This window comes from Saimiri boliviensis, chromosome 1 (genome assembly GCF_048565385.1).
Source record: "Saimiri boliviensis isolate mSaiBol1 chromosome 1, mSaiBol1.pri, whole genome shotgun sequence".
In the NCBI taxonomy this organism is placed as follows: Eukaryota; Metazoa; Chordata; class Mammalia; order Primates; family Cebidae; genus Saimiri; species Saimiri boliviensis.
The window spans coordinates 234,477,845-234,503,542 of NC_133449.1; the positions used below are offsets into that span (position 1 = coordinate 234,477,845).

Here is a 25,698-nt window from a genome sequence, read left to right on the forward strand (position 1 = left end):
CTGGACTGTTTATCTGGAAAAACTAAAAATGCTAGAAAACGCTTAACAACTTTTAAATGAATATCTGAGCTGACTAGAATGTAATAGAAATTTCCAGAGGTCAAAAAGGAAGCAGGAATAGTAATCTAGGAAAATAAAAGTCAGCACCATAGGCTATAGCTATTCGGGAGGAATCTATAATCATCTCTAACCCTAGTGCTTGAGAGCCGTATCCTCATGGAAAGAATTAACTAGGAAAGGTCCTTTACACGAAAGCAGAGGGCAAGGAAACTTAATCTGGCTCTGTGGTAAGGGGACAAGATTTCTGAGAATTTGTAATCATAGGCTCTGGGTACGGGTCTTTAGCATAAGTTCATAGAACCAGTGTGCCCTGAAAAACTCCAGACCAAGAAGAACTTAGTGTAAAGTGCTCATGACTTGGTAGTATCCCAAGGAACCTGGAAAAAAAAGGGCTTCTCCAAAGATGTCTATCAACCCAGGCATCAAAGAAATCCCACACATGGCCAGGCATGGTGGCTCACACCTGTAATCCCAGCACTTTAGGAAGCCGGGGTGGGTGGATCATGAGATCAGGAGTTTGAGACCAGCCTGGCCAATATGGTGAAGCCCCATCTCTACTAAAAATATAAAAATTAGCTCAGCATGGTGGTGCATGCCTGTAATCCCAGCTACTCAGAAGGCTGAGGCAGGAGAATTGCTTGAACCTGGGGGGCGAGGTTGCAGTGAGCCAAGATAGTGCCATTGCATTCCAGCTCGGGCAACAGAGCGAGACGTTTCAAAAAAGAGAGAAAAAAAAAATCCCACACGGAAAAGAATATTTACTCACTCACAAAAAAATTCTCTTTAAATCACAAAACTGTGAGAAAAAGCACAGTGAGCAGAAAGGCAATTAGAAATCATAGTCACACCAGCAAAGGCTTCAGTTACTGGAATTATGAGATGCAGAATATAAAGTATTATCTTTGAAGAAATAAAAGAGGGGAAAGTACAGTTGACCCTTGAACAACATGGGTTTGAAGTATGTGTCCAGGTCCACTTATACATGGATTATTGTCCTGCCTCTGCCATTCCTGAGACAGCAAGACAAATTTTTCTTACTCCTCAGGCTACTCAGTGCAAAGATGATGAGGATAAAGACTATGATGTTCTACTTTTACTTAATGAGTAGTAAATATATTTTCTCTTATGATTTACTTGGTAGCATTTTCTTTAGTTTATATTATTGTAAAAATATAGTATAAAATACATATAACGTGTTAATTGACTGCTTATATTATTTTTAAGGCTTCCTGTTAACAGTATTCTATAGTAGTTAAGTTTTGGGAGAGACAAAATTTGCACATGGATTTTTGACTGCATGGGGGGTTGGCATCCCTAACCCCCACACATTGTGCAAGGGTCACTTGTGTTAGGAACAAGAAACTATCAAAAATAGTGAGGTGCAACGATCATAATCTCACATATGTGGAATTTTAAAAAGTCGAGCTTGTAGAAACAAAGAGTAGAATGATAGCTACCAGAGGCTGAGGGTTGGGAAGATGGGAAAGGAGAGATGTTGATGACGTGGGGCATGGAGTTTCAGTTAGACAGGAGAAATAGGTTCTGATGATCTACTACATAGCATAGTGATTGTAATTAATAATGTATATTTAAAATCTTAAGTTTTTTGACATGATACATGTGTTAATTTGCCTGATTTTTGTCATTCCATTATGTATTTTTATATATGTATGGAAACATCACATGCCCCATAAATACATATAATTATTTGCTAATTAAAAATGAAATAAAGCATAAAAAATGGCAGTGGAATATCATGCTATGTGTGAGAGAGGAAATGCTCAAAAAATGATGGTGAAAAGGGCATATAAGGACATAGAAAGCAGCTTCAAGAGACTCTACTGGCCAAAGCTGGATGAATTTGAATACCAAGACAAGTATAATAATTATAGACAATTGGGGAAAAAATAATTTCTAAGTTCATACTTATAATACATAGATAAATAGGGAAGAGGGAGGGTTCTTCCTTATACTGGATGCCAAGTACCGACTGTTAGATGTTGGGGAGTAGTGCAGGAGTTGGAAAATAGTCCAGACAACTTTCATAAGCATGTGGAACAAAAAAGCAAGTTGCAGTATACATATGGCATAACAAATTCAAAATGAAGCCGAAGTAAACTATTGCTTAGGGATACATGCATGCTTGATACAACGCTAAAGAAAATGAGAATAATCTATGATAGTGGTTGCTTCACAAGGCATCTAGTTATTGGTAATAATCTGTTTAATAGTTTCATGAGTGCTCATTTTTTAGCTTGTGCATATGTATTTTATATGTACAGTTATTTATATATAAACATGTATGTATGTATTGAGACACTGTCTCACTCTGTTGCGTACATGGCAAGATCTTAGCTCACTCTAGCCTTGAACTCCTGCACTCTAGCAATCCTCTTGCCTCAGCCTCCCAAGTAGGCTACAGGTGTGCACTACCACAACCAGCTAATTTGTATTATTATTTTTTTTTTTTTTGAGACAGAGTTTCGCTCGTTACCCAGGTTGGAGTGCAATGGAGCGATCTCGGCTCACCGCAACCTCCGCCTCCTGGGTTCAGGCAATTCTCCTGCCTCAGCCTCCCGAGTAGCTGGGATTACAGGCATGTATTATTTTTTACAGAGATGGAATCTTGCTATATTGCCCAGGCTAGTCTCAAATTCCTGGCCTCAAGTGATCCTCCCACCTCGGCCTACCAAAGTGCTGAGTGGGATTATAGGTATGAGCCACCACACCCAGCCTATATAATTTTAAATAGAAAATATTTCACAGTATAAAAGTGAGCCTAAAAAGGAATTATGAAGAATTATAGATTATAATTCTTAGTTTTGAATTTGGGCCATGAGTCACTGCATTACATGGCTACTCATAAATATGACATGGTTTTGATTTAGTAAAATATTGGAGGTTGGTAACAGACATAGTAAAATATTGGAAATTGTTGGTTGTTAGCAAATACGAGATACTGTTTTCAATCTTACCAAAAAAATTTTACTAGTTTTTTTGGGAAAGAAATAGTAAACAGTAAGTATATAAAGTATTGCTGGAAAAATACACAACATAACATTTTTGTGAGTTGACAGGATTTAAAATCATTTAATTTTCATTAGCTTAGCTTTGTACATTTAAAGATTTTATCGTTTGATATATATTTTTATTTAAAAATACGTAACTAAAAGAATTTCGATCACCTACAAATATTTTGAAATGTTTAAAAGTATAATCTTCATAACATGCGCCTTAACATACCTTAACATTAAAACAATAGGTGACACAGAACAGCTTTTAAACATTGAGCATCATAGAAGCAGATGCTCTGTTGGTAGAGCTCTTTACTCTGGTTTTTATACTGTATTTAGTGCCATTGTTAATATTCTCTCCTACTTATCTTATATGAGACCCTGAGCTTGTTGATAATTTTGCCATTTATAGTACCTTGATAGCTTTCCAGAATTAATCTCTGAGGTGCCATATTCAATTTGTTTACAGACACCTTAGATAGAACTTTAGGAGACAAACGGCATCTTGTGACTGTAGAAGTGGAAGCAAGGCCAATTGAAACATCGTCTCTTATGCCAGTGATAGAGTATGCTGAAAGTATCAATGAAGACCTTTTGAAAGTCTCCCGAGAGGCCATTGAAAATGGAATTCACAGTGCATGCCTCCAAGGTAAGTCACTCAAAGGAGAGTAGGCATTAGTAGCACACTCAACCATTTAATCACTCTGTGTATTTACAGATTATTTCAGTCTTTTTCCTAACTTTGTTAGTGTTTTCTATTTCTTTGCACTTCTCAGTTACTTATCACTACCCATTGAGCAAAGTATGATACAATTTTTTTTTTTCTTGTCTAGGACCACTGCTTGGATCCCCGGTTCAGGATGTAGCAATTACTTTACATTCCCTGACAGTTCATCCTGGTACCTCCACAACTATGATTTCTGCCTGTGTCTCAAGATGTGTACAAAAGGTATAGAAGTACCCTAATTCTTATTAAGATGACTCTTCTGAGTATAGTACCACTGATCTTGCAGACAGCTGTGCTTACTTTGCTTTACCTTGGAAAGCTGTAGGATATTGAGGCACTATCCCAAAGCAGGCCAGTGGAGTACAGTACTGGAGCACTCAAACTATGGGCTGCATAGGATTTAAAGTTTTTGAGGAAGCCATGTTGAAAGCATTTTTTAAGCTCTCCAGATAGGTAATATTGCTAGGGAAGGATTGTGAAAAGAGGACTAAGAACAGTTCCATGAGCATGATATGCCCTACTTAGATACACAGAATTCAATCCCTTTCTTTGTTGTAGCATTTTTCTTTTTAATTTTTACATCTTTTTCAATTGCATTATTTTATTCTGAAAGACATTTTCAGTTTCCACATTCTTTTTATGCATGTTCTTCTTGGCCTTTGAAATCTAAGATTGTAAATGGATAATTATGCAAGAAAAATTTTTTTTTTTTTTTTGAGACAGTATTGCTTTGTCGCCTGGGCTGGAGTGCAGTGGCTCACTGCAACCTCCACCTCCTGGGTTCAAGCGATTCTCCTGCTTCAGTCTCCTGAGTAGCTGGGATTACAGGCACCCACCACTGTACCCAGCTAATTTTTTATAGTTTTAGTACAGATGGGGTTTCACTGTGTTGGCCAGGCTGGTCTCGAACTCCTGACCTCGTGAACCACCTGCCTCGGCCTCCCAAAGTACTGGGATTACAGGTGTGAGCCATCACACCTGGCCTAAAAGATTTATTTTACATCATGTTTCTACTACCTTATTGCATTAAATGTTTCATATTTTTTTAAAGCTCCCTCCTTTATTGCTGTCTCTGATATGTGGCATGGACTATATTTATAGACATCAAGAACGGAAATAGGCTTAAATAGAATAAATGAATCTTTGAAAGGGGAGGATCTCTTTCTGTGACACTCACCACATGTTCACAGGCATTTTTTTAATAATCAGACTTTTTTCTAAACACCCCCTTGCATCATACAAGAGATCTATAAATTGTTATCATTCTTATACAAGCAAATACTGAGGTTCTTGACTTCTTATAAAATGTTACCTTTAAAGAGTTAATGCAAGCTTATATATTTTTGTATGAGTTCTGGCTTAAGAGTATGGCAGTATTTATTTTAAGTTTTTATTTATGAAAGAGGGGTTAACATTCTTTAATTTCTTTAGGCTCTGAAGAAAGCTGATAAGCAAGTTTTAGAGCCTCTGATGAATCTGGAGGTTACAGTAGCTAGAGATTATCTCAGCCCTGTCTTGGGAGATCTGGCACAAAGAAGAGGAAACATTCAGGAAATTCAGACTCGCCAGGACAACAAAGTTGTTATTGGTTTTGTTCCCTTAGCAGAAATTATGGTAGGTACCTTTGTGACTGAAAAGTACATATTCTTAATTCAGGGGATATAATATAATATGCCAATGAATAGACAATAACCTTAAAAAAGCCTCAAGCCTTTGATTTAGAGAATACATGTTGAGTTTCAACCAGCAGGAAGTGTTAGGACTTTGAATTTAAATTGTTAGGGAAATCCAGGGATTATATATAGCACTTCAAGTGGGTACTTACAGTTCTAAGACCACAAAGTTTGAGGGTGTGCTGTACCAAAATGTGATGCCATTCTATATGGCCATTTTTTCCCTACCAAACATTTCTTACTTCTGCCTTTGTCAGTTTTAAGGTAAGTATCATTCTTCTCCCCCTTCAGCCTCTTGTGCTCTAGGACAGGCACCTGGGCTGCCAGCAGAGTAGTAGGAAGGGCAGACTCATGTAACCGAATGCCGGTACCACAGAATACATCTGCAGCACACATGCACTATTTTGCTTTCTGTCCTCAATATTTTTGTATCCAACTTACCCTGCAAAAAATGAAATTATGTCTTTGAAGGAAGTGATATGGCTAAGCCACATGAGTGGCGACATCACTTTTCCCTGATAATAGTCAAAGGATAGCAGAAAGAGAAACTTGAGGCTTAAATTTGATAAGATAAAGGACTTAAATTATTTTGATTAGGGTTATTCAACTGCACTTCGAACGCTAACATCAGGCTCAGCTACTTTTGCCTTGGAACTATCTACTTACCAAGCCATGAATCCTCAAGATCAAAATACACTGCTCAACCGGAGAAGTGGTTTGACCTAAACGTTTTAGGTTTTTGGAGAGGAATTCAGGAGCGCCTGGCTACTTCATTTTCAGTAAGATTAATTTTTATTGCTTTATTGGATGAAAGAACTAGATAAGCTTTGATAGTAGCACCTGTTTTAATTTAAACCCAATGTACCTGAATCATGCTGTTCATCTATGAAGTTACTACTTTTAGTAGTAAACACTCAACTCTTTGGAAGAGTGGTATCACGAAGTTGTGTTTCTTGTGTGTCTTTAAGCTTGTCTCACAAGAAAGATGTCAGGCTTCTATATATAAGATAGAGGTTCAATCAATAAAAATATTTTATTCAAAAAACAGTCTAATATCTGAATTTAACATGATTTTGAAATGAAGTTGATTGTAGTACAGATTGCTATGGCCTTTTTTCCCCTCCATTTTTACATGTTCTCATGGTTACAATATCCAGCAAAAAGAGGCTGTGCAGCTATTCCACGTCTGTAGATAGATAACATGAATAAAGATATTTTAGATTGATATAATTCATGTCATTTTAACTTAGAAGCTTAAATTAGAATCACTAAATCACAGCATTACTGAAAATAAGGGAAGAAAAAGCGACTGAAGATGAGTTCTAAGTTAAACCAGAATTTTATGTATCTATAAAACAGTCATTAAGTCTGAATATACCTTCTTCTTATAGGTATTATTCTCTTACCTATAAAAAATAATTCCCGGTTTCTCCTAGTTACTACTACTTAGGTGACATACATTTCTATTTATAACAAGAAACTAGCTAATACTGAATAAGAAGGTTAAAAATCATACTGGACTTAATAGTATCCTAGCTTGAGAAATATTTCTTACTTGACCATTCTGCAGCGGTGCCTTGTCAGTCTGTCATAGGCATCATCCAGATTTCTGACATCCTTGGAACTCCAGAGTCTCTCACCAACAGCACTTGCCCGAGGCCTAATATTTAAGTTACATATAAATTAAGTCACATTGCCCCAAGCAGTTTAAATTCATGTTTAGTACTTTTGTACTTAGACGGAGAAGGAAAGCTGAGGCAACCTCAGTTCTTAACTCAAATGTTACTACGTAAATCCCATACCATAATCTTGGAGTGAGGTTAGTTGCATCCACATATTCTCCCCATAGACAAGCTTCTCCACCAATGACAAGTTGTTTCTGTTCCTGTGTACCTAAATTAAAATCACTGAATTAAGTTCAGAAGTTCAAAGCTTACACACAGAGGCAATATTAATTTATCAAATTTGTTTCCTCTGTCTTTATCCTAGGGCAACATTTCTCTCCTGTGGTCAGCAGGACCTTGCGAGATGTTAATGACTGTGGCAAAAAAAAAAAAAAAAAAAAAAGGTGATTTCCCCCCCTCCCCTGCAAAAAAATGGTTGCAAACTTTATTCCCACCCCTGGCCCATGGTTCACAGCACATGTTAGCACCATGGATTAATGTGGTGGGCCAGTATTTAAAAGTTTTGTTTTAGTTTTTATGCAAATTTATCTGGATACCAGAAACCATTTTTCAAATCCCTGGTTACCTATTTAATAGTATGTAGGGAATATAAGTTGGAATACTTACTAGTTTATTTTTCAGTGGACTGTGACCATCATGCCTGCCTGTAATTTCTGCCTCTTGGCATTTAAAACAAAAACTTAGTACTTAAATTTTTTTTTTTTTTAATCCGTCATTAGCGCTTTTTGATCCTCATAAAATGCATTGTGTAGAAGATTACCAATTCTTTTTTTTTTTTTTTTTCTTTTTTTTTTTGAGACGGAGTTTCGCTCTTGTTACCCAGGCTGGAGTGCAATGGCGCGATCTCGGCTCACCGCAACCTCCGCCTCCTGGGTTCAGGCAATTCTCCTGCCTCAGCCTCCTGAGTAGCTGGGATTACAGGCACACGACACCATGCCCGGCTAATTTTTTTTTAGTATTTTTAGTAGAGACGGGGTTTCACCATGTTGACCAGGATGGTCTCGATCTCTTGACCTCGTGATCCACCCGCCTCGGCCTCCCAAAGTGCTGGGATTACAGGCTTGAGCCACCGCGCCCGGCGAAGATTACCAATTCTTAATAGATGTACCATTTTAAAACTTTTTTAAATAGCAAAATCCTTTTCCAAGGCTTTTGTACTAAAGGCTGACGTACAAAACTGGACAAAGTAGAACTGTTCTTTATGAAGGGTTCTGAGAGCCTGAAGCTCCACCCTTCAGATGTCCCCTTCTACTGTTTTCTCCACCAGTGATTCTACTCAAAATCCTAAGACAACATTGCCTGAAATCCACTGAACTAAAACTATAGCTTTGCCTAAGTGTCTTACATTGGAGAAGCAGTTAAGAGGGCATACAAAGTTAATGCAATCAAATAGCTTTCGAATGTAGAGAGGGAGGACCCATCAGTGAAAATGGAGATAAAGTTTAAAGCAGGCATCCCCAAACTACGGCCCCCTGAGGCCATTTATCCAGCCCCCTGCCGCACTTCAGGAAGGGGCACCTCTTTCATTGGTGGTCAGTGAGAGGAGCACAGTATGTGGTGGCTCTCCAACGGTCTGAGGGACAGTGAACTGGCCCCCTGTGTAAAAAGTTTGGGGATGCCTGGTTTAAAGGGATCTATAATACTTTTGAAGTTTTTGAATTTAGGCAACTATATGGTTTCTTGAGAGTGTAAAATGATATTGAGCTTTAAAAAAGTACACAAAATCAAGGATCAAACATAAAAGGGGAGATAGTTGGTAGGTAATATCTAGGTAAGAATTTCTGAGGTGGGAGGTTAGGGAAGAAGACTCATAAAACAAAGGTAACAATGGTTGCTTCACTTACCACCAAAATCAAGAGGTTCCACTTTATAGTATTTCCTCCAATCTTGTCCATAACTAATCAAATCTAAGTACCAAGGAGCAGAAAGGATTACAGGGAAGCCAGATGCTGTGACTCTACTGAGTTCCTCAGGATACCCGCTGTCTTTCCACACTTCAACTATTGTGCCCGGCTCAAGCTATTAAAGTTAGAAATAGCAATACATATTATTAGGTCTAGAACATAGTAGATGAAATGGAAAGTTCAAGGCATTATTACTAGGAACATAATTTTCTAAGATCCTTAAAAAAAAACACTACATTTTCTTTTTCCCCTTCAGAGTTAGTGCCATGTGATATTCATTGTAGGGACTTAAAATGACAAGTTTCACCAACCTTAAGTTTGGATATTTAAGTTTTGCTTACATATGGTACCACAGTGGTTCAGTTAACTAAGGCTGAGACTTGCATTTTCGTCTCATTTCTACATTATGAGGTCCAAAGCGGTCACTAGCCACTCTGGAAAGGTAATACTGGTAGCTAGACTTGCAAACTCCCAGTTGCCCCAAGAAAAATAAGTCTCTTAAACTGATCAGATGCAGTCTTCACGATGCTCACCTTCACTTTATCATCAAAAACCTCCTGCCAGACAATAGATCCCTTTTTTATGGTTGCAATAATATCCAAAAGCCTAGTGTTACAAAAAAAATTACAGTTTATTTTAGATCACAAGCTTAACAATATGTTTAAAATGTACATTTTCTACCAACAATTACTTGCATTGTTGAGAGGCCTTTCAGTATTAGTACGGCGTTACAGCACAAGCAGCTAAACTTGGGAAGTGTCACAAGTAGTTCCCCCTTTTTAGCATATGATACAGAACCTAGCATAGTATAAGCGTTTCATAATCACTTGCTGAATGAGTAAGTATGAGATAGGAAGAAGTGGCCCCAAGTTGAGTTGGTAGGTAACTCATAGGAAATCATACAAACAGCAATCTCTCATCATTTTATGGCTGTCTTAAAATGGTAAGGACCATAATCTAGCCTGTCATATCACATAAATTACATATAAGAGTTGCTGACAATCAGTCCACAAATATTTATAGATATTTAGACAATGCTAGGTGATCTGCGGATAAATAAAATTAAAATGCATCACACAAAAAGCTGAATAGGCAAAGGCTGGAACCTGAGCTTGCCAAATAAATGGTATAGCATAAGGGTTGGCAGCTATAGCTTGCAGGCTGTTTTCGTATGGGCTCATGAGCTAAGAATGGTTTTTACATTTGTAAGACTTTTTTTTAAGTTTAAAAATTTTTAAGTTTTTTTTTTTTTTTTTTTTTTTTTTTTTTAAAGGATGTGCAATTATATGTGGCCCATGAAGCCTAAACTCTCTGGCCCTTTACAGAAAAAGTTTACCAATCCCTGTAGAGCAGCACTGCCCAGTAGAACTTCCTGGAATGGAAATGTATTTATATGCACTTTTCAGTTTGACAGTCACTAGCATCAGCTGGCTGTTGAACACATGACATGTGGCTATTGCAACTGAGTAGCTGAATTTTAAACTTTCATTAATTTTAATTAATTTACATACAGACAGACACCTGTGGCTATGGCTACTTTATGGGATAGCATAGGTATAAAGTAAAATAAATGCTCCTGGAATTGACAAAATGGAATGAAGGATGTTAATGAAGATTTCACAAAGAGCCAGGTATTCAACTGTGAGAGAGAGACAGGAGAGATTGATTGATTTGAGACAGTCTCACTCTGTTGCCCAGGCTGGAGTGCAGTGGTGCAATCTTGGCTCACTACAACCTCCACCTCCTGGGTTCAAGAGATTCTTCTGCCTCAGCCTCCCGGGTAGCTGGGATTACAGCCACCCGCCACCATGCCTGACTCATTTTTGTATTTTTAGTAGAGATGGGGTTTCACCATGTTGGCCAGGCTGGTCTCAAACTCCTGGCCTCCAGTGACCTGCTTGCCTTGGCCTCCCAAAGTGCTGGGATTACAGGTGTGAGCCACCATGCCTCAGCCCAAGCTGAGTTTTTAGAACAGATGACTGCCTTCCTATATTTCAACAGCTATTGCAAAATACTTGGAGTCACCATGTTACTGATTTAAACCAAGCAGTGGATATTGCTTCCTTTAGTGATTTTTCACATCTACACTTAGACAAAGGATGTAGAGAAAATGTAAAAATAAAGCATATTACTGAATAGATTAAACTTTTACAAAAAGTATTAACGAAATACCAAAATAGGCTTTCAAACAACTTACTTTTGAATGTAGAAAGATTCAAGTTTTTTAAAATCTGTACCAAAGCCTTTTTGCCTCATGAAGTCTTGAATTTTTGGATTTGATTCCCTAAAGCAAAAAGTAAAATTTCATTACAAGTTTGATATGCTCAGTTTATTATTTAAAGCAGTATATATCCCTAACAGCAGTTGTGCAGACTTAAAACTGTTAGTAAAAAGCCTAAAAACTTAATTATGAGTTATCTTAATTATCCATTGCAAACAGTTTTTTCAAGAAGCTGATTTCCTGTAGCTCTACCTTACCCACCTTCTCCTCCATCTAAAGCCATTTGCAGAGAGAATTTTTGTTTGAAAAACCTTCCCTATTTAATCACTGACCTCTTTCACTAAAGGTGTTCTTGTTTCATGGTAATTTTTTTTGAATCTCCATTTTCTTCTGCATCTTGTTTTTCTTTCTTAAGCTTTACTTTGCCATACCACCCAAATGTACATTCTAGAAAAATCTATGATCTCAGGAGTCGTGTTGCCCAGTTTAAACCCTTACAAGCAAGGATGTTACTCAATTCTTCCTTATGGTGTGGAGCCCTCTATAGCTACTTCAATGCAACAGGTTTTTTTTTGTTTTTTGGCCCCCCCCCCGTCACCCCCACTGGAGTCTTGCTCTGTCTCCCAGTATGGTGTGCAGTGGCATGATCTCAGCTCACTGCAATTTTCTTTTCTGGGGTTCAAGAGATTCTTCTGCCTCAGCCTCCCACGTAGCTGGGATTACAGGCACCCACCACCACTCCCAGCTAATTTTTAAATTTTTAGTAGAGATGGGGTTTCACTGTGTTGGCTGGGCTGGTCTTGAACTCCTGACCTCAGGTGATCTGACTGCCTTGGCCTCCCAAAGTACTGAGATTACAGGCCTGAGCCATTGCACTGGCCTGTTTTTTTTTTAAAGTGGGTGTTAAGGAATCATCTTACCAACATTTAAATTCCACTTCATCTCCTCCCAAATGAATGAACTGATCTGGAAACACCTTACTAATTTCTTTGAAAAATGTAGTAAGGAAGCTGTATGTTGTATTCAGAATAGGGTTTATAGGTCCAAAAGAGTCCAACTTGTTTTTTCTATTGTAACATGGAGTCAGGAGGTCTTTCTGACCTAGAAGAAAATATTAAGATTCTTTTTAAAAAGAAGTGTACTCATCATAAAGATCTGGTTTTTGTCATTTTATTGAAGCTACAAGATTTTATGCACAAAAGATGAGCATATTTACTAAGAGTTAGTAATTTCTTCCAAATAAGACAAGGAATTGTTTCCTGAATCCTGTCTCTTTGCCTCTTTGTTTCCCTTTATATCTGAGATTTTATCTACTTTAAATGTTAATAACTCCCAAATCTTCAGCTTTCCTCAACCCTTTCTATTGAGCTTCAATTCATATTTCAAATTCCCTGCTGAATACAACTGGAAATCCTAGCTGTACTTCAAATACAAGCTAACAAAAAACAACATCTGCAGTCACTAAGCTCCCTTCTCCAGCTTCTTCTGATTTTTGTATTCTAGTGAGGGTACCATCATCCTAGAGCAGGCGTCCCCAAACTTTTTACACAGGGGGCCAGTTCACTGTCCCTCAGACCGTTGGAGGGCCGCCACATACTGTGCTCCTCTCACTGACCACCAATGAAAGAGGTGCCCCTTCCTGAAGTGTGGCGGGGGGCCAGATAAATGGCCTCGGGGCCGCATGCAGCCCGCGGGTCGTAGTTTGGGGACCCCTGCTCTAGAGTATATACAATACTCTTCCCTCTCCTGGAGCCAATCAGTTGCCAAGTTCTATGGATTTTTCCAGAATGTCTCTCAGTTCTGTCCATTATTTTCCATTCCTACTATCACCCTTTTGGTTCAGAACTCCAATCTGTCCAACTGGAAGTTTGGTATGCTCAGTTTATTATTTAAGGCAGTATATATCCCAAACATCACACTAACATCACATGAAAGTAATACATTGTCATAGTGAAAAAATTAGTTGTCAGAAAACCTTTCCCAAAGGTTTTCCCAAAGTGTGGTTCCCATCACGTTACTCCTCTGCTCGGAAACTTTCATTCGTTTCCAGTGTGTCCTAATAAAGTTGGCATTCCTCACTGAAGGCCCTCTAAATGTACTTTTCCAGATTTATTTCCCACTATTCCCCATGTCTACTCTAATAATATTGAGCAATTGTAAATGCTTGGTACTGTACTATATGCTTTATATTATTTAATTCTCAAAAAAATTACATGCTACTATTAATTCTCATTTTAGAGATAGGGAAACTGAATGAGATGTTGCAACTTGCCCAAGGTCACCCAGTTTATAATGGCAGAAGCAAGATTCAAACCCAAGCTGTCTGGCTCCAGAGCCAAATTCTTAATCACCACCCCATAATGCCTCCTACTCTTTGCTACACTCCCCCTCCAGCTGCATAACTTGTCAAGCATATCTTACACTTTTTGCACACCTTTTTTTATGCCATTTCCTCTACCAGAAACATGAATATATTCTGTGACCTCGCGAAAGCATTTTAAGTATTACCTCATCCATGAAACCATTTCTTGAACTTACTTACCATGTTCTACTTTTTGTAATCACTTTTTGTTTTCTTCTGTTCCCTTTTTAATACTTTAGGCAGTACCTGCTCACAATGACTTGCTCACAATAGAAACATAGTAGTTATTGAATCGTATCTGTCAACAGTGTTACTGATATGCCAATCACAGTTAAAATGAGCAAACACTAGGTCATAAAATAAGAAATGTGAGACCTCAAATATTCACTTCTGCAACTTATAAAATACAGCTCCTGGCCAGGCACAGTGGGTAACGCCTATAATCCTAGCACTTTGGGATGTTGAAGTGGGCGGATCACAAGGTCAGGAGATCCTGGCTCACACAGTGAAACTTCGTCTTTACTAAAAATACCAAAAATGAGCTGGGTGTGGTGGCACGTGCCTGTAGTCCCAGCTACTCAGGAGGCTAAGGCAGGAGAATCACTTGATCCTGGGAGGCAGAGGTTGCAGTGAGCTGAGATCACACCACGGCACTTGAGCTTGGGTGACAGAGCAAGACTGTCTAAAAATAATAATTAAAATAAAATAAAGGCCGGGCGCGGTGGCTCAAGCCTGTAATCCCAGCACTTTGGGAGGCCGAGGCGGGTGGATCACGAGGTCGAGAGATCGAGACCATCCTGGTCAACATGGTGAAACCCCGTCTCTACTAAAAATACAAAAAATTAGCTGGACATGGTGGCACGTGCCTGTAATCCCAGCTACTCAGGAGGCTAAGGCAGGAGAATTGCCTGAGCCCAGGAGGCGGAGGTTGCGGTGAGCCGAGATCGCGCCATTGCACTCCAGCCTGGGTAACAAGAGCGAAACTCTATCTCAAAATAAATAAATAAATAAAATAAAATAAAATAAAATAAAATACAACTCCTTACCTTTTCCCCAAGATAATGTATGTCCAGGGGTATCAAATTCTGGCAGGACTCGAATTCCTCGTAATCTGGCATATTCAATCACCATATGGACATCATTTGGTGTATAAATGTGAGACAAAGAATAGCTTCCCTGTAAAAGCCATATTTATTCAAGTTAAAATGTACAATGTAGAGTTAATCCTGGAAATTGTTAACAATTGTGCTTGCATTTGATATCTGACAGCTAATTTTTTCACTATGACTATATATTAGTTTCATGTGATGTTAGATGACTCATTTAAAAATAATATAGTACCATAGTTTTAGGAATAGAAAATTTCAGAAAGAAAATTTCTACTAAGTCACACATACTCAAAGGATGATAGCTATAGAGGCTTTTGTCAAATCATTTGTTTACCATATTTTAGCAATAAATTCTCAGTATGCTTTGGGCTAATCCCAGATTTACTGATAGAAATATCTATCTCTGTCAGTACCTCCTGTTTCAAGAGTGTCTGCTGTCATGCTGTTTCAACTTCCATGTAAGCATACAACAAAACACATGTCTCCGAAGTGGAACTTCTGAAAACACTGCTCTTGTCAATTTTAGAGTCAAAATGCACACATTACAAAGCATAGCTATTGTCCTTCAAAGGACTATCATCTTCAATTACTATCAGCTTGAAAAATTCCCCTGTAGACTCTACGATAAGTGACTTGGTTATTTTTAATGATTACCTTAGTCCCTTTATAGGTCACTTGAAAAATTAGAACTCAATATTGTCTGTAACTAAAGTTCCATGAAAGGTGTTCCTAGCACATTTATCAAACTATTGGTTATAAGTGCTCAGTTCCTGAAAAGTAGTCTTATCTCCTAGCACCACAAATCAAATTTCGATCAAGACAAGATTTAACTACCACTTTATAGTAAATACAGGGACATGTTAATTGATACTATGAGGTGCAATCAGCAAAACCCAGACCATGGTTTCACTGTAGGACACATGATTCAGTTTCTTCAATAACAAAATTCCAGGAGGAAAAAGAAGTGGGAAGAGGGGACCCACAGATCAAAAGAGAATTACTAGACATTAACTCATCACAGTTATGGAGCTTATTTGTATCCCACTGCAATTTTTTTAAAATAATTTTTTAAATAGGAAAAGACACCTGAATATTGATTGGGTGTCTAAATTACTCTTAATTCTTTAGCTGCAATCATGTATTATGGTTATTTTTTTCTTAAAGAACAGGCCTTTTTAGTGAGATATGGTGATGGATTTTATTCAAAACAACAGGGCGGGGCGGGGCTTGTCTGCAGGAGTTTAAGTGATACAAGATGGGCCATGTATTCATTTTTGAACCTATGTGATGAGAACATGGGAATTCATTAAACTAGTCTATATCTGTATATGTTTGAATTTGCCATAATAAAAAGTAAAACAAAAGGAAACAAAAACACAAGTGCTGTGAGCACATTAGCCTACGTACATGACACTGGAGAAAGTTTTGGAATTATGGCCAGAGGATGGAATCTAGAGTCCTGGCTCTGTTCCTTCCTAACCACAACTTCAGACAAGGCACATCACTTCTTTGGATGTCAGGTACCTTCTTTGCATTACAGGGATATCAAACTAGGGGATACTGGGGTCCCTCCCAGCTCCACTGGTCCATAATACAGTCAGTTTGAACATTGTCAACTGAGACTACCATTGTTTTCTAAGAAAGCACTCTCACTCTAAAATTCCCTACTTCATGTAGTTTCTCAGAGAGAAAAATTGTCATTTAGGGATTTCCAAAGAATTATGTTTATAACAAATGCACTGTTGGACAACTTAATAAATATATTATCTTAACCATATGTAATTTGAGAATTATTCAGGTCTTCTACCTTGAGTTGTTAAATTTCTATTTATACTTCCCCAGATTGTTTATATTTATAATAACAATACAGTAACAGTTATCGCAGTAACAAAAAAAGTTTTATGGAGGTTAAAAAAAATTACAAACCATAAACATCTAATTTTTACACTTTGATTCTTATCATAAGAATAAACATTTAAGCCACAAACTTGTAATGAAACAATACCCAAAGTTTTTGTAGACAGACTACAATGCGGTTTACTCACTTTATTGCTTAACTCAGGAAAAGCGGTGCTCTGATAGGGGAAAGACTGGTCGTCAACTATGTGCCAGTGAAGAACATTAAACTTATTAAAAGCCATGGCATCCTGCAAGCAAACATATTTAAAAATTATATACTACAGATACCATATACAATCCATATCACCTGTCTACATTTGGAATTGCTTCCAATATGTCTGCTTCCTTTAAAATTTTTGTTTGTTTGTTTTGAGACAGGGTCTCATTCTTGCCCAATCTGGAGTATGACATGATCTCAGCTGATTGCAGCCTTGACCTCTCAGTCTCAAGTGATCCTCCCACTTCAGCCTCCTGAGTAGCTGGGACTCCAAGCGCCCACCACCATGCCCAGCTAATTTTTGTATTTTTTGTAGAAACAGAGTTTTGTTATGTTGACCAAAGCCCCATGTTTGCAAAAATAGATGGTGAACTGGATTTGGCCTTTGGGGTATAGTTTGTCAACTCCTAATATAAAAATAGGGAAGGATGTGTGTGTGTACATTATAAATGTATATATACATATGTACACATATTTTCTAGCTCTCTCTCTGCTCAGATGGTCTACAAGCAGTGACACCCTAGTAGCAATGAGCACACCTAGAGCACACCTAGGTTTCAAAATGTTGTTCACCACTAAAAGGGTTCCTTGAAGAAAACTCTGAGGACACAGAAAAGACTGGGACAGGGAAGGCAGGCCTGGAACATAATGTGCCAAAAAGTGAGAAAGTGCTCCAAGATTAAAGAGAACATGCCAGAACATAAGAGGCAACTTGAAGAACTTCCAGTGACCAAAGCCGGGACAATTTGACTATTAAACAGGGAAAGTGACAGATTATAATCCTAAATAACAACATAGTAATCAATGAATCCACACTGATAAAAGTAATGAATACTTAAATGAAAGAGAAGGGATTGCTCTACCTTACAGTGAAATGCCAAGTAATAAATGATAGAAGGAATGATGGAATTAGAAGAATCACCACTTGGTAGCCACCTTAGTAACAACTGATTTAGGCAGGAACCATCTGTGGATACTAAAACCAGTGAGTGAATGCTGGATGAAGAATGGGATTTTACACAGGTCTCAAGATTTCTTCTGACAAGATACTTAATAAGTACAAAGCGCTTTTTTTTTTTTTTTTTTTTTTTTTTTGTGACGGAGTCTTGCTCTGTTGCCCAGCCTGCAATGCAGTGGCACCATCTTGGCTCACTGCAACCTCCGGGGTTCAAGCATCTGTCTCAGCCTCCCAAGTAGCTGGTAGTACAGGTGCCCGCCACCACGCCCGGATAATTTTTGTGTATTTAGTAGAGATGGGGTTTTACCATGTTGGCCAGGCTGGTCTCGAACTCCTGACCTCAGGTGATTCACCCGCCTCGGCCTCCCAAAGTGTTGGGATTACAGGCATGAGCCACTGCACCCAGCCCAAAATGCTTTTTAATTAACATCACAGTGGAGAAACCTGGCAGATGACCTATTAGGCAAGTTATAAGTGAACAATACCAGAAATGAAATAAACAAGACATTGTGTCACCTGATAGGCACTGAGAAGAACATAGCATCACTTTTGCTTTGTTTCTGCCAAAAAGGCATAACTGAATCTAATCTTGTGGAAAATGGACAAGCTAAGCATACTCTACAAAGTAACTGGCCTATACTCTTCAAAACGTCATGGTCTTAAAACACAAGACAGTCAGTTGCAGATTAATAGTAGCTGAAAAGACATACAAGTAAATGCAACACCTGATTTTGGATGGGATGTGGAACCTATAAAAGACATTGTTGGATCAATGAAAATTTGAATGGGTCTGTGTATTAGATGCAGTATTGTGTCAATTTCCTGATTTTGATGGTTGTACTGAAATTACTAAATGTCCCTTTTTAAAGAAATTCATCCTGAAATATTAAGGGAGTATAGTTTCCAAATATTGTTCTAAACCCATATGGTTTAGAAAAAAATATTTTTAGAGAGGAAGAATAAAGCAAATATAAAGCTTAAATTTAATAAACAAAAATTTTTAATTGAAATTGGCATATCTGGATAAAGAGTATATAAGAGTTCTTTGCACTCTTTTTACATCTTTTCCCTAAGTTTAAGACTTCAAACCATAAACAAAAACAAAAATCCAAACTGCTAAAGCTATAGAAATTAAAACCATACGCACAGGCCCAAGAAGATAAACTAGTAAAGATTATGACTTCAGAAAGTAACTTCTGTGTATATCAGAATTTAGTATTCAGTAATTATAACTGAAAGCAATAGGAAATTGTAGATTGCTCAGAAATGAGGGGATTACTGGCTAACCATTTGGAAAGGAAAATTAAAATGTCTACCAGGTTTGATACACTAAAGTAAATTCTAGTGGAATTAATAATTTAGTAAGAAAAAGCATAATCATATTAAAAGAAAATTTAAGAGGTTATTTTTATATTTATATCCCTGTTGTAGAGGACTCTCAGCATACTTCCCAAAGCCAAAAATGATAGAAAGGATAAGGCTGAAATACATTCCTCCTTTAAAAAACTTGTGGCTAGGTGTGGTGGCTCATGGCTGTAATCCCAGCACATTGAGAGGCCAAGGCAGGTGGATTGCCTGAGCTCAGGAGTTCAAGATCAGCCTGGGAAATATGCCAAAAGCCCGTCTCTTAAGGGAAAAAAAAAAAATGTTACCTGGGTTTTTTGCTAAAAAATAAAAAAAGAAAAAATTTGCTGGGTTTGAGGCTCATGCCTGTAATCCCAGCACTTTGGGAGGCTGAGGCAGGGAGATCACCTGAGGTCAGGAGTTCAAGACCAGCCTGGCCAACAAGAAACCTTGTCTCTACTAAAAATACAAAAATTAGCCAGGCGTGGTGGCTGGCACCTACGATCTCAGCTACTTAGGAGGCTGAGGCAGGAGAATCACTTGAATCCGGGAGGTGGAAGTTGCAGTGAGCTGAGACTGTGCCACTGCACTCCAGCCTGGGCAACAAGAGCAAAACACTGTCTCAAAAAATAAATAATTTAAAAAAATAAATTTTCAATGTCTATAGGCACTATATAGTTATTAAAACAAATTTAGAAATTTAGAAAAATTTCACAACAAAATATGATGGATAAGTATATAATACAAATATAAGGTGCGGTGTGGGGGCTCATGCCTATAATCCCAACACTTTGGGAGACAAGACCGAAGGATCATTTGACACCAGGAATTTGAGACCAGCTGGGCAATATGGTAAGACCCTATCTCTACAAAATTCTTTTAAAAAAATGAAAAGTTTAAATTAATTAAATTTTTTAAATCAGATAAATATAAGCAAATATAAAAGTATCAGTGGCACAGTCTACAAATAACATTAAAACATTAAATCAAAAAAGAAGGTATTCACATTCTAGACAACAAAATGAACATAGAAAATAAACTTATATGGCTGGGGCACAGTTGCTCAAGCCTGTAATCCTAGCATTTTGGGAAGCTGAGGCTAGCAGATTACCTGAGCTCAGGAGTTTCAGACCATCCTGGGCAACATGGCGAAACCCTGTCTCTACTAAAGATACAAAAAATTATCTGGGTGTGGTGGTGCATGCCTGTAATCCCAGCTACTTAGGAGGCCGAGACACAAGAATCACTTGGATACAGGAGGCGGGTACTGCAGTGAGCCAAGATCACACCACTGCACTTCAGCCTGGGTGACAGAGTGAGATTGTCTCAAACAACAACAACAACAAAAAAAAACCTTACAGTTTATAATATAAAATATACAAATACCGAATATGTTAAAAAGAAATGGCTTATATTCACTAAAAAGCAAGGAAGTGCAAATTAAAACCAGGAGATGTATTTTATCATCAGATCAGCAACAGACCTAGCAAAGATGTACCACACTGTTGGCCAAGCATATGTGGCTATGACCGACCTGTCCAGAAGGCCCCCTGACAGTATATACCAAAAGTTAAAATGTACCAAAAAATAAATTCACTTCTAAGACTTTATCCTCGAGAAATAATCTTGACAAGTATACAAATATAGGTATAAAAGAACACTGTGCTAGTATTTGTCATAGTAAATTAACTTGGATGTCCATCAGTGTGAGACTATTTAAATAAAATGAAATACTGAACTGTTGAAAGGGTAGCAAAGGCCAGGTACCGTGGCTCACATCTGTAATCACATCACTTTGAAAGGCTAAGGCGGGCAGATTACTTGAGGTCAGGAGTTCGAGATCAGCTTGACCAACATGGTGAAACCCTGTCTCTACTGAAAGTATAAAAATTAGCTGGGTGTGGTGGCAGGTGTGCCTGTAATCCCAGCTACTCGGGAGGCAGAGGCAAGAGAATCACTTGACCCTGGGAGGCCAAAGTTGCAGTGAACCAAGATTGTGCCACTGTACTCCAGCCTGGGTAACAGAGCAAGACTCCATCTCAAAAAAAAAAAAAAGCGGGGGTTGGGGGTGGGGATGGCAAAAATATGATCTCATTTAAGTTTTTAAAAAAGTCACATTGTATGTGTTAATATATTTAGTTTGTTTTGAGATGGAGTCTCGTTCTGTCACCCAGGCTGGAGTGAGGTGGTGCAATCTTGGCTCACTGCAACCTGCCTCTCCCAGGTTCAAGCAATTCTCCTGCCTCAGCCTCCCGAGTAGCTGGGATCACAGGCGTGCACCACCACACCCAGCTCACTTTTTGTAGACAGGTTTCACCATGGTGGTCAGACAGGTCTCGAACTCCTGACCTCGAGTGATCCACCTGCCTCTGCTTCCCTAAGTGCTGAAATTATAGGCGTAAGCCACCATGCCCCGCCTATATATTCATTTTTTAAGTCTAAAATGAGGTAAGTAGGACATAAAAATGTATACAAATCTTTGGCAAATGAAATTATGGGATGACTGCCTATTTGATGCATATTTATATTGTTTAAATTTTTTACACTAAGCATTTATTTCTTAAAAGTGATAGGCTGGGTGCGGTGGCTCAAGCCTGTAATCCCAGCACTTTGGGAGGCCGAGGCAGGTGGATCACGAGGTCGAGAGATCGAGACCATCCTGGTCAACATGGTGAAACCCCGTCTCTACTAAAAATACAAAAAAATTAGCTGGGCATGGTGGCGCGTGCCTGTAATCCCAGCTACTCAGGAGGCTGAGGCAGGAGAATTGCCTGAACCCAGGAGGCGGAGGTTGCGGTGAGCCGAGGTCGCGCCATTGCACTCCAGCCTGGGTAACAAGAGTGAAACTCCGTCTCAAAAAAAAAAAAAAAAAAAAGTGATATAAGTGTCTTTCAGAGAAAAAAATGCAGAGTATTAATGTAAATATAAAAATAATTTTTAAATAGCATAGTGTAATCATAAATGATCAAGTGAAGGCATATGAGAGGAAACCTCCCCACCCCTACAAATTGGCAGGTGATGGTGGTGGGATTAACCAATAAGCAAAAGTCCATAGGAGAAAACAGTTACTGTCAACCATCTTCCTAACCCATACCACCCTGAGGTTCCATATTCCTTTGGAATATTTCCCTAGGAATAAAAGAGCTCCCAGACTCCTTTCTAATGTCACTTACAAAAAAAGTAAGAGGCGGTCACAAAATATAAAGGGCACTAACTAAAAGTATGGTGGCCATGTATTCCTTTTTTTTTTTTTGAGACGGAGTCTCGCTCTGTTGCTTAGGCTGGAGTACAGTGGCTCGATCTCGTTTCACCGCAGCCTCCACTTCCTGGGTTCAAGCAGTTCTCCTGCCTCAGCCTCCCCAGTAGCTGGGATTACAGGTGAAAACTACCACGCCTGGCTAATTTTCGTATTTTTAGTAGAGATGAGCTTTTACCATGTTGGCGAGGCTGGTCTCAAACTCCTGACCTCAGGAGATCTACCTGCCTGGCCTCCCAAAGTGCTGGGATTACAGGTATGAGCCACCATGCCCGGGCGACCATGTGTTCCTAACCAAAAGTCTAGATACATGATTTGACAAAAGGGAGGAGTATGTAAAGGGCCAATGGGCAGTGTTTTTCTCTTAATAGTCTTGGCTAAATACATGTTATACGTGGCTCTTGCACTGAAAACAGGAGGGTGACTCTTAAGGGGAACCTCCGCATCACAGCTGAGGAAATACACTTCCCTAGGGATTGAGGGAAGAATGCCAGTACGTATACAAATTCCCCTATTCCAACCTACACAACAGTAACCAATATGAAGTAACAACATAAAGGGAACATCTTCAGAATACACAATGGATTAGAATGAATTAATTACCTACCAGAGTTTTAAGAATAATCTTAACTGGCAGATAGTGTCTGGATGTATCAATTAAAATTCCTCTATGAGAAAACCTTGGAGAATCAATAATGGTAGATTCATTGATGGTGAACTATGAGAAAAAAAATAAATTATTTTTAGAATTTTCTGTTGTCTTGAACTCAATGAAGACTACATCTATTTATATAAGCATTTGATAAAATATTAATTTAGAACAACAAAAAAGTATGAAATTTACATTTACCAGCTAAGATAAATATCTGGGGAAAATAAACCTTCAGGAAGCGATAAACAGGTTACATTTTTATCAGTAGTAATTTGTCTAACAATTTTTAGTAACATACAGTAATCATACTTACAGTCCCATAAGAATCTTGATAAACTAACTGGCTAAAGGTCTCTAAACCTGAGGAAAATAAAATTTATTGCATTAATTTATAAATCAACAAATTGACATGATAAAAGTTAAATTATTCAAACAGACTCAAGGCAAATAAATATAATAGTGTTATACCTATATCCTCTAAAACATATTGTTATACCTATACCTTCTACCATAATTTCTAAATCAAAGCCAAATTTTTAAAAAATCTATTGCCCTTCTCTACTCATCTAATGAAAGTGCTTTACTTCATTGTATCCATAGCCTGGGGTTTGTTTCAATAAACACAAAATAATAGTAATTTAATAAAATATCAGTTTCTGAATAAATTTATAGCATTATGAGAAAGAATTTTTATAATCAAATATTATAGTCACTTTTAGAAGGCACCTAAATGTAACAGGGGAAAATGGCCGGAAAAACCACCATGAAACTATAAAGGTCAATTTACAATATACAGTTTTACTTACAGCTGCAAAGACTACCTTCTGAACATTTTTTACTCAGGTGGATTATTCCTTTAATATACTAGTTGACAGGCTCTAACTGGCCTTGACTTTATTCAGATACCCATTCTAGCTGACAGTTATAGAGCCAGAGAATTTTTAACCTAAGAAGAGTTCAGTCATTTTTGCTATGCTTGCCTCTCCCCACCACGTCAAGCTCATGGTCGTGCTGGGAAGAATAACTTGGAAAGTTTCTGTTAAGTGACATTGCACTCAGTAATGATCAGTTTAGAGTACGTTACTCTGAAAGTCTGATGGTAAACAGAAAATAAGGACTTCTTGGAGTAGAAATCTAGTCACTACATACTCGCTAGAGTTTCATTTGCTTTTTGTTTTTTGGTTTTTTTTGAGGCAGAGTCTCGCTTTATCACCCAGGATGGAGCGCAGTGGCGTGATCTCAGCTCACTGCAACGTCCGCCTCTCGGGTTCAAGCACTTCTCCTGCCTCAGCCTCCCAAGTAGCTGGGACTATAAGCGTGTGCCACCACGCCTGGCTGATTTTTGTATTTTTAATACAGATGGGGTTTCACTGGGTTGACCAGACTGGTCTCAGACTCCTGACTTTAAGTGATCCACTCACCTCAGCCTCCCAAAGTGTTGGGATTACAGGCATGAGCCACCACGCCCAGCCTTGCTAGAGTTCTTTATTTTGGTATGGATCAGAACAAACATCATTAAGCGTCTCTTCTCCTTACCAGACACAGACAAGACAGGCAAATCAGACGAATAAAAACTTAAAATCACTAACATTATACATAAATAAAATTACCTTTGTTGTAAATATCTAGATATTTTCATATTCTATTTTGAATAAAATTAAAATATTCTTATGGGTATAAAAATATATAGCATAACAATGATTATTTCAGGTAACACTCAATCTGAGTCAAATCCCAAACCTTTATTTTGTCTTTTGAGAAGGAGTCTCGCTCTGTACCCCAGGTTGGAATGAAGTGGTGCAATCTCAGCTCACTACAACCTCCATCTCCTGGGTTCAAGCTGTTCTCCTGCCTCACCCTCCCAAGTAGCTGGGATTACAGGCATGCGCCACCATGCCCAGCTACTTTTTTTTTGTATTTTTAGTAGAGATGGGGTTTCACCATGTTGGCCAGTCTGGTCTTGAACTCCTGACCTCAAGTGATCTGCCTGCCTTGACCTCCAAAGTGCTGGGATTACAGACGTGAATTAAATTACTGTATAGTAGTATAATTACTATAAATTAAATTTATAGTCATGTACTATAATTAATTTATAGTAATTAAAATTTATTTTTATACTATAAAAATATGAACTAACCAAATTTATAGTAATTAAAATTTATTTTATACTATAATTAAAATTTATTTTAATTACTATAAATTTGGTGAGTTCATATTTTTTTAAATTCCCTTTCTAAAAACTCTGATATTTCCCTTTCTAAAAACTGATAATAAATAAAATTTATTTTATACTATAAAAATATGAACTAACCAAATTTATATTTATAGTAATTAATTTATTATACTATTTAATTTATAGTAATTAAAATTCATTTTAATTACTATAAATTTGGTTAGTTCATATTTTTTTAAATTCCCTTTCTAAAAACTCTGATATTTGGAAGTCAGTACAGTATCTTATCTGCCTGGAGAGAAAGGTGAAAGAAACTTTTGAACAGCAAATGTCCTGATGTCTAACTTTAAAGTTCAGACCCTGAAATTCTCAGGAAAAGTTTTTAAAGTTACTCCCTGCCTATTGTCTCTGACCAACTCTAGAGCTTGTTTGCATGTTTACACT

The 25,698-nt window shown here is 37.9% G+C and overlaps 2 protein-coding genes across 7 annotated transcripts in view; one reads left to right on the forward strand and one right to left on the reverse strand.

The window, feature by feature from the left end:
* The window catches only part of GFM2 (GTP dependent ribosome recycling factor mitochondrial 2), a 58,797-nt gene extending 40,298 nt beyond the window's left edge, over window positions 1-18,499 (forward strand). For 3 of the 6 annotated variants that reach the window (XM_074384720.1, XM_074384732.1, XM_074384731.1), the window contains 5 exons: window positions 2,540-2,656; window positions 3,544-3,723; window positions 3,908-4,023; window positions 5,233-5,415; window positions 6,072-6,410. In XM_074384720.1, coding sequence (XP_074240821.1) covers window positions 2,540-2,656; window positions 3,544-3,723; window positions 3,908-4,023; window positions 5,233-5,415; window positions 6,072-6,200 — 725 coding nt within the window. In that variant the 3' untranslated portion in view covers window positions 6,201-6,410. Of the gene's footprint in view, window positions 1-2,539; window positions 2,657-3,543; window positions 3,724-3,907; window positions 4,024-5,232; window positions 5,416-6,071; window positions 6,411-17,028 lie in introns of those variants that run through there. The other 3 variants (XR_012513455.1, XR_012513454.1, XM_003920845.4) reach the window with 3 other exon arrangements.
* Window positions 6,489-25,698, reverse strand: part of HEXB (hexosaminidase subunit beta) — a 28,047-nt gene continuing 8,837 nt past the window's right edge. The window contains exons 4-14 of the mRNA XM_010341140.2: window positions 23,395-23,441; window positions 23,037-23,147; window positions 16,801-16,902; window positions 14,693-14,822; window positions 12,205-12,385; window positions 11,261-11,347; window positions 9,597-9,669; window positions 9,004-9,178; window positions 7,277-7,367; window positions 7,030-7,134; window positions 6,489-6,660 (exon numbers count right to left, since the gene is read on the reverse strand). Of these exons, the coding sequence (XP_010339442.1) occupies window positions 6,603-6,660; window positions 7,030-7,134; window positions 7,277-7,367; window positions 9,004-9,178; window positions 9,597-9,669; window positions 11,261-11,347; window positions 12,205-12,385; window positions 14,693-14,822; window positions 16,801-16,902; window positions 23,037-23,147; window positions 23,395-23,441 (1,160 nt within the window). The 3' untranslated portion in view covers window positions 6,489-6,602. The remainder of the gene's footprint in view (window positions 6,661-7,029; window positions 7,135-7,276; window positions 7,368-9,003; window positions 9,179-9,596; window positions 9,670-11,260; window positions 11,348-12,204; window positions 12,386-14,692; window positions 14,823-16,800; window positions 16,903-23,036; window positions 23,148-23,394; window positions 23,442-25,698) is intronic.